General features: G+C 66.1%; 1 protein-coding gene and 1 long non-coding RNA gene across 2 annotated transcripts; one reads left to right on the top strand and one right to left on the bottom strand.

Moving 5' to 3' along the window:
* Positions 1-3912: 3912 nt before the first annotated feature.
* On the bottom strand, positions 3913-5028 carry LOC112394592 (uncharacterized). The gene is made up of 2 exons (XR_003002179.1): positions 4869-5028; positions 3913-4668 (listed from the first exon to the last, which is right to left on the bottom strand). It is a non-coding gene; the product is annotated as an uncharacterized LOC112394592 (long non-coding RNA).
* TRABD (TraB domain containing) lies at positions 5011-7903 on the top strand. The gene is made up of 8 exons (XM_024737386.1): positions 5011-5058; positions 5384-5462; positions 5865-6031; positions 6226-6366; positions 6915-7025; positions 7121-7260; positions 7505-7677; positions 7762-7903. Exons 1-8 carry the CDS (start codon positions 5026-5028, stop codon positions 7875-7877), a joined length of 960 nt encoding a protein of 319 aa, XP_024593154.1. The 5' UTR covers positions 5011-5025; the 3' UTR covers positions 7878-7903.
* The last annotated feature ends 62 nt before the right edge of the window (positions 7904-7965 follow it).

The raw sequence follows: 7965 nt of genomic DNA, 5'->3' as shown, positions 1-7965 counted from the left end.
GAGGGGTGGCCCAGGTGCTCACATGGGTGCAATCCACGACCCGAACTCTCTGCTCCTCGCGTTGCACTATCGCTGACCCCTTCGGGCGGGATTGACGGTTCTGTATCACAGCAGGCCATATGAACGTCAACCCCTTTTTGCTGACCGGGAGATGCGGCCAGAGAACTTTGGAGCGCTTCGCAACGCCGCCCCAGTCGGGTGGCAGGCCTGAGACTCGAACCCGGGTTCTTAGACGCCGCTTGAGTCCTCGAATCCCGACGCTGGAGGCGGGAAGGGGAGGGGCGGGGCTTTCTCGCGCGCGGCCTCCTGGGAAGTGAAGTCCGCGGCTGCTCGCGCGCGGCCCCCTGGGAACTGTATGGGGACCGGGGGTGGGGGGCAGGGTCCCCTCCTCCCCAGACGGCGGCGGCAGGGTCTCAGTGGAGACCCTGGGTCCTTCTGCGTGCCGCCCTGCCCTTCAAGCCGAGCAAGCAGGGCTGCCATATGGGCAAAGGAGACCAAACTTCCGAGGCCTTGTAGGTCTTTACTTACCTTGTTTCTGTGAAGAGCTATATCGATACATAACCTACGTGCCACAAAGCACCAGAGTTCACGTATGTGTCTTTGTGAAAACTGTCCCGAGAAAGGAAAGCAAAGCGCACCCTTCAGCGAGGAACTCGCTCAGAAGTCCTCGGCTGACTTTGGGCGTCAGGGCAGCCTCCTCAGGAGACTGGTGGTTTCCAGGCTGAGTACTCCTGGCTTTCGGGGTCCCCCGGAGAGGAAGATGTCCGGGCCACCAGCTCGGCGCGCTCCTGTGCAGGCTCCACTCTCCCTGGGCCTCTCCCTTTTGCCGCTGTTGCCCCCCTTGTGTGGCTGGGAGGGAGCCCTGACCTTGGGGCCACTGGTCAGCCTTACAGGACGGAGGTGATGCTGCAGCCAGGAGAGGGCCTGGCACGGTGGGCGGGCCCTGCAGTGGAGGTCAGTGTGGGGACCCAGCACTGGGTAGAGTCCGGCTTCCAAGAGGGTTGGCCGGGTGTGGTAGGCGTCCGGCTCAGGTGTGAGTTGGCATGTGCCCTCTACCCCCATCCTACCCTCAGCCACACCTCCATAAAGCAGAGCCTGCCAGACCCAGGAGGGTCTCCGGTGGCCAGGGTGCCCAGACTTCAGAAGTGGGGATGGATGTAGGGGGTCAGGGCTTTGGGCCGCACCCTGCTGCCTCCCAGGCCTCCAGCCCTCTAGTCTGTCCAGTTTGGAACCTTTGGCTTTGTGAGCAGGCCCAGTGGGTTGGTTGGGAGATGTTTTTTTCTGGGAACTCCATCTGGTGCTGGTAAGCTCTTGGTCTGGGAGGCAGTTTCTGGCTTCCTAATTTTTAGAGGGGTGAACGAGAGAGCATGGCTGTCTCAGTCTGCTCCGCAATCATGACAACATACCACTGAAGGGGGCTTAACGGTTTTCTCACAGTTCTGGAGACGGAAAAGTCAAGATCAAGGTGCTGGCTGATTTGGTAGCTGGTGAGGGGTCTTTCTTCCTGGCCTCCAGACAGCTGCCTTCTCGCTGTATCCTCACTGGGCAGCTCTCCCGGGTCTCTTCCCAGGAAGGCTCTGATCCCATCCTGGGGCACAGCCTCATGACCTCACCCAACCCTCACCATCTCTCAAAGTCCCCGCCTCCCAATCTCACCCCCACCGGGGTTAGGGCTTCAAACTATGAGGGGACACAATTCAGTCCATAGCCGTCCCTGGAAGGGGACAGCTGCCTGGGCTGGGCAGACGGGAGCCCGTGGCCTGCCACGCAGCCTGCACTGTCCGGTGTCCTCAGGTCTGTCCTGCCAGGGGCACCCAGCAAACCGTTTCCTACGCTAACACCCCATCCAACAAGAGCACCTTGACACGTTCCCTGGGGGTCCCTAATGCAAGTGGGGCTCTCCCTGCCCTGTGAGCAGGTGCATTCTCTGGTGAACCCGACAAGAGAGGTCCTCACGGGGGTCAGGGATTCCCTCGGATTTGGAGTTCGTTTTCCTGGAAGCGCGTGGGTGGCGCTGTCATCTGCGTGGAGCCAGATAAGGGTGGTGTCCCTCTCTGTGGACGAGTCTCCTGAAACCAGGTGGCTGGTTCTCTTCATGCCCCAGCAGAGGGAAGCTGAGGTGACATCTCAGTGTGGCGCTGCTCGTGGGTGGCTGGGTGGCTGTTCTAACCACCTCGGCCCTAAAGGCAGGAGCTAAGAGCCTGGCGGGTTGGAACGACTTGCCCAAGGCCGTGCCGCGCCAAGCAGCAGCCAGAGATCTGGCCGACCCTGTGGCCGTCCCCCGTGGGACAGGTGCTGGCAGCCGCCTAGAGGGCTGGCCTCTGGTGGCCAGGCTCAGGAGGCCTTTCCTGCCACTGAGCCTGATGCCTCCCCAGGCCGTGCTCCGTGGACAGTCCGGCTCAGCAGTGACGCCTGTTGGTGGGGTGAGCACCTGAATTGGGCAGAAGGGTCTCCTTTGTGCCGGGCTCCCCAGGGTCTCGGCGTTGGTGGCCGCGGCGTGGCCAGGTTGCCGGGCGGAAGCCTGGTTCCGGGCTCCCTGGGGCTGTGCTGGCTGGTGGGAGCTGGGCGCTGGAGACTGGGTTTAGGAGGGGCACGTCGATCTCCCCACGAGGTGTTAGCCTGGGGTCTGCTGGTCGCTGCAGCCTGTGGTGGTGTGATGAGCAGCCAGGACCCGTCGTCCAGAGCTTTTGTGGCCAGAAACACAGCCTGCGGGTGTGGGAGATGGAGGCCGGGTCCAGGGTTCTATGGCGTCGGGCCCTTTGCTCCCCTCCCGTAGATATTTAGAGAGGCTCGGATCCCAGCCGTTAATATTTGGAAATGCATCACGGTGTGCGGGGCTCCCTAGGGGTGGAGGGATTGATGACCCACTGAACTTACTGATACGTCCTACAAGGGTATCAGCAGGGACCCTGGCTGAGGTTGCAGGAAACCGGGATATTGGGAAGGGTGTGCATGTGATAACATCAGAGACGCTTCTCAGAATCACAGGCTCTTGGCCCTGAAGGGGCCTCGGTGGCCTTCCTGCCTGACCCCTCCCAGGCCAGGCACCCACCCCAGCGAGCTGGAGGGGACCTGGGTCCTGGTGCTGCGGTTGGTGGCCCAGCCATCTCGGGGCTCGAGGCTCGTCTGCCCCCTGGGGACAGAGTGAGTCTGGCCTGGCCTGGCCAGGCCAAGTGCAGGGAGGGCAAGGGCAGGGCCGACCCAGACCTGTGACCCCCACCCCTGTGGGAGGGAGGCTGAGGCCTCGGTGGCCCTCCTCTTACCGCCTGTCACACAGGCTTCCCAGGACGGCACTGGACGCTTCCTTGAGAAGTTTCTCTAGTACTTTGGCAGCCTGTGTGAAGCGGACCGGGGGGACGCTCTCCTGGGCCCGCTCGGGAACCTGAGAGGCAGGCGGGCCCCAGCCCGGCAGCAGACACAGCTTCCTGTTTCTATTTCGGTCGGTGCCTTGCATCAGTGGAGCGCTTTCGTCTGTGAAGTGGGAAGGAGGAGGCCCTGGGAGTGGTGAGGCTGGGTGAGCCGCCGCCCGTGGGGACCGGGCGCCCCCGTGCTGTGGCTCCTTCCCCGATGGCGGGGCGCCCGGGGGCCCAGGCCGGGCTCAGACCCCAGAGCCGGCTCCCCTGCCCCGTGCGGAGGCCCATGGCTCTGCCTGCCGCCCTTCTCCGCTGGCGGGCCTGCCCCCTTCTGGTCCTGAGCCAGTTTCTCTTCCAGACCCTTCCCCCAACCTCATTTCTTCCAGAAAGCATAGCCGTCCTCGTCCTCGGAATGGGCTGCCCCTGCGCTGAGCCACCTGCCCGAGCCGGTCCTGCCGGCCGCAGGCGAGGAAGCGGAGCTCCAAGCGGGCTGGAAACAGAGCCCGGGTTAGGGCTGGGCTCAGGGTCACGGGTACGGGCGGGGCGAGGGGGAAGGAACTTGACCTAGCATCGTGTGGATTTATTATTTGTTTTTCCTCTTTGTTGTGAAAGTGCAACAGTGAAACTGACAGGCGCCCCGGGGGTGTCCCACTGCCCGCATGGGGCCTCCCGGCACGTCCCGTCGGTTCACGTGTGACAGACACGGACTCTAAAAACCCACGATAGGGCACCCACGACTGAAACCAAATTAGACTCGTTCCTCACGGGACGGCCTCCAGTCATCTGTCAGGTTCTCCCGCGGGTGCCAAGCCCCCTGTCCTTTGGTGGCCAGACCCCGGCTCTAAACTCAGAGCTGGAACCGGAGGCTCTGTCAGACTCTGCTTTGAGTTTCCGGCAGGACCTTGGGAGGTTCGGGTGAAGTCCGTGTGGCGGATGTCCAGGACACCGTGTCCCGGGCCCAGCGGGGATCTTCCCTCTGGTGAGAACAGCCTCGCTGGGCTCCTGCACCCCGTCTCCCCTCCGGAAGGGACAGCACAAGCGGCTCCCACGTGACCTCGGGGGCTCGGCTCCTAGCTCAGCTTCTTCGAGTTTGTGCCTCTTTTCTTCAACCAGAAGTCTCGGTTCTCAGTGGCGCCGACACACCTGTGCTGTTCGCCATCCCTCCCCCTGCCCCTCCTGAGTCTGTGCCGACGCCTGTGTGATGCTGCTGGTGACACGTATCGTCGTCACACGTGGCTCCTGAAAGCAGGGCTGCAGCCGCACCGCCTTCCGCGCCAGCCCAGCACACAGGTTCCCTTCTGCCGCCTGGTTTTGTCTTTTTAGGGAATTTTATAATTTGTGTTGTATTCCAAAGTCAAAGAGGAGGCCCCCAGGTCTGGCCGGCTGCCCCCGGGGGTAACCCCCTGCTGGGCGAGCGGGGGACCGGGCGGCACATCCTGCTCTCGGGCGACTCACGCTCGCCGCCCGGGTGTCCCCAGCCTGCTCTCAGCCCCGCACCGCAGATCCCGAGATCACCTGTGCCCGGGGCCGAGGTCCTGCCCACGGATCATTCCCGATGGACGCAGCACCACGGGGCACTGACCCACGTGCCCGGCCCCGGGGCTCCAGGTGAGGACGCGGCTCCTGTGTTTCCTCAGGCTTCACTCGTCGGTGCCGGTAGCCACCGCCCGCCATGGAGGGGCAGGACGAACAGCCCCTTCGCGAGGTCAGAGCCCTGGGCCGGGGGGCCAGGAAGCGAGGGCGGGGGCGGGGAGCGGGGCGGCCCCGCGGAGAGTGGGGCTCCCCCCTGTGAGGCTCCCTGGGGTCCCTCTGGCCTCTGTGCAGAGAAGCCCTTCACTGGTCTTCCTGGGATGTTGCTAGTCAGCCGAGGGGCCCGGGGCAGGGCGCCCTGAGGGTGGGCCGCCTGTGAGGAGATTGTCTGGGGGGAACACAGCTGACAGGCTCTGGGGCTTGATGGAGCAACCGCACGAGTCCCGGCAAGCCCCGGAGAGGCGAGCGCCGCTGCTCGAACACTCCCCTTCCCTCCGCAGGCCAGCACAGAGCCCATCGTGACTTCAGGGGGTTCGGAGGTGGTGCCCAGGGTGCTCCCCGGAGAGCCCCAGAACCTGTGTGCGTGCTCCCTGGGTCACCGTGCCAGGCGGGAGGGTCTTGGGCTGGGTGATCTCCAGAGCCTGTGGTGGACCAGGGGTCCCAGCCCACCCTGGGGGGGTGGCGGGGGGGCTCTTGAGCGCGAGCAGGGCTGTGGCAGGAGCCCCCTCCTCAGGTGGGGAGGCCGGGTGCCCTGCACAGCCCCCCCCCCCGTCCTGGGCCCCTCGGCGGCCTGGGGGCTCCCCTTGGTGTGGGGCCTGGCCGCATGTCCTGGTGAGCAAGTACCAGTGGCTCGAGGCCCAGAGAGGCCCCCACGTGCGTCCGCGTTCCGCGGGGCAGCACGGACCCCCGTCCCTGCGCCCCGGAGGCCCAGGCTGCCCGTGTGGGAGGATGGCCCCAAGCCGGGCCTTGCTGTCCCTGCAGCCGACGTGGACGCTTTCCACCTGCTCCTGGAGATGAAGCTGAAGAGGCGGCAAGAGCGGCCCAACCTGCCGCGCACGGTGACCGAGCTGGTGGCCGAGGACGGGAGCCGCGTGTACGTGGTGGGCACGGCCCACTTCAGCGACGACAGCAAGAAGGACGTGGCGAAGGTGAGGCCCGTGAGCCGCCACTGCTGCTGCGGCAGGACACGCAGACCCGGGCCGTCCCTCCCGCCGTAGTTACTTCCGGCACCGAGCCGTCTCCACGGCGGCTGAGTGGCGGTGGGGTCGACCTGGGGGTGGGCCTCCGGGTCCGGCGTGGCTCTGCCCGTGGGGCCCGCGGTGAGCTGGCATGTCCGTCGCAGACCATACGGGAGGTGCAGCCTGACGTGGTGGTGGTCGAGCTGTGCCAGTACCGCGTGTCCATGCTGAAGATGGACGAGCACACACTGCTGCGTGAGGCCAAGGAGATCAGCCTGGAGAAGCTGCAGCAGGCCGTCAGGCAGGTGCGCGTGCCTGCCCCGTGGGGACTCTGGTCCGGGGCCCTTCACCCTGGCCCGAGGGACAGTGAGGAGAGGCGGCTGAGGCCCCAGCCCCAAGGCAGGAGCTGGTCAGGGACCCTGGCAGGTCACCAGGGGCGGGGGCGGGGCCTCAGCGTGTCAGGTGGCCCAGAGCTGCGACCCCAGTGTGCCTCGCTCAGGGGCTCTGGACCCAGGACCCAAGTCCACTCACACTGACAGGTGCCCCAAGGGGGATGTGGGCAGAGGAGCTGGGGGTCTGGCCTGGAGGGGTGAGGGGGGAAAGGGGGCACCCGTGGGGCAGAGGCCAGGCAGCCGGTCTGAGACTGCACGGCCTGCGGTGGGCCTGCTCTGGGAAGGTCGTCTGAAGGGCCGGGAGGGGCCTGTGAGCGCGCACCGTGGCTGAGGCGCCCACCATGCGGCCCTGCTGGACGTCCGCTTGGCCCTCGCCCCTCCCGAGCACAGGGCGGGCCTCCTGCAGGGCCGCAGGCACCTCGTGTGCGGCTGCGCGCCGCTGAGCGGGCCTCTCCCTGCAGAACGGGGTCCTGTCGGGACTCATGCAGACGCTGCTGCTGAAGGTGTCCGCCCACATCACCGAGCAGCTGGGCATGGCCCCTGGCGGCGAGTTCAGGGAGGCTTTCAAGGAGGTGGGCCCGGGCCCGGCCGGGGGGCGGAGGGGGCTCGGCGCTTGGGAGCTATCCGGGGCCTGAGGCTCCCCTGCCAACACCCAGCCTCTGCCCAGGCCAGCAAGGTGCCTTTCTGCAAGTTCCACCTGGGCGACCGGCCTATCCCCGTCACCTTCAAGAGGGCCATCGCCGCCCTCTCTTTCTGGCAGAAGATCAAGCTGGCCTGGGGCCTGTGTTTCCTGTCGGACCCTATCAGGTAGGGCCCCTCGGCCTCCCGGCCCAGGAACGGTGACCAGTGGCCTGAGATACCCACAGAGCACTCGGTCCACACCTGGCCTGGCCCAGACCGCCACGCGGCACACTCCTCTCATTCTCGGGTGGAGCCTCCTCTCAAAGGGCCTCCCCAGCCCTTCCTCCTGCCAGGATCCCAGACAGAAGGTGCGAGGCCCCCGCCCTGGGTCAGCCATCCCCCGGGCTGGCGGCACGCCCTTCTCCCGCAGCAAGGATGACGTGGAGCGCTGCAAGCAGAAGGACCTACTGGAGCAGATGATGGCCGAGATGATCGGCGAGTTCCCCGACCTGCACCGCACCATCGTGTCTGAGCGGGACATCTATCTGACCTACATGCTGAGGCAGGCGGCCCGGCGCCTGGAGCTACCCCGTGCCTCTGACGGTGAGGACGGGCTGCGGGGTAGTCGCTGGGGACCCGCCGGGGCCAGTCGGGTGGGCGGTGCTGATGCGTCTCTCCCCACCGCAGCCGAGCCCAGGAAGTGCGTCCCCTCCGTGGTGGTGGGCGTCGTGGGCATGGGCCACGTCCCCGGCATCGAGAAGAACTGGACCACCGACCTCAACATCCAGGAGATAATGACGTGAGTGCCGCCTGCCCAGCCCTCCGTCCCGCCCCACCCCACCCCTCCCACGTGGAGCTGGGCTGGGGGCTGGGGGATCGTGCGTCCCCAGC

Source organism: Neophocaena asiaeorientalis, unplaced genomic scaffold (genome assembly GCF_003031525.2).
Source record: "Neophocaena asiaeorientalis asiaeorientalis breed wild unplaced genomic scaffold, Neophocaena_asiaeorientalis_V1.1 scaffold242, whole genome shotgun sequence".
Taxonomy (NCBI): Eukaryota; Metazoa; Chordata; class Mammalia; order Artiodactyla; family Phocoenidae; genus Neophocaena; species Neophocaena asiaeorientalis.
This window is presented reverse-complemented; position numbering and strand designations above follow the sequence as displayed.

Bases quoted from the DNA above. Each gene is read 5' to 3' on its own strand.
- TRABD (XM_024737386.1), top strand. From the start codon at position 5,026: ATGGAGGGGCAGGACGAACAGCCCCTTCGCGAG. The intron at 6,032-6,225 runs GTGAGGCCCGTG...TGTCCGTCGCAG, and splicing joins GCAAGAAGGACGTGGCGAAG to ACCATACGGGAGGTGCAGCC. The intron at 7,261-7,504 runs GTAGGGCCCCTC...CTTCTCCCGCAG, and splicing joins TTCCTGTCGGACCCTATCAG to CAAGGATGACGTGGAGCGCT.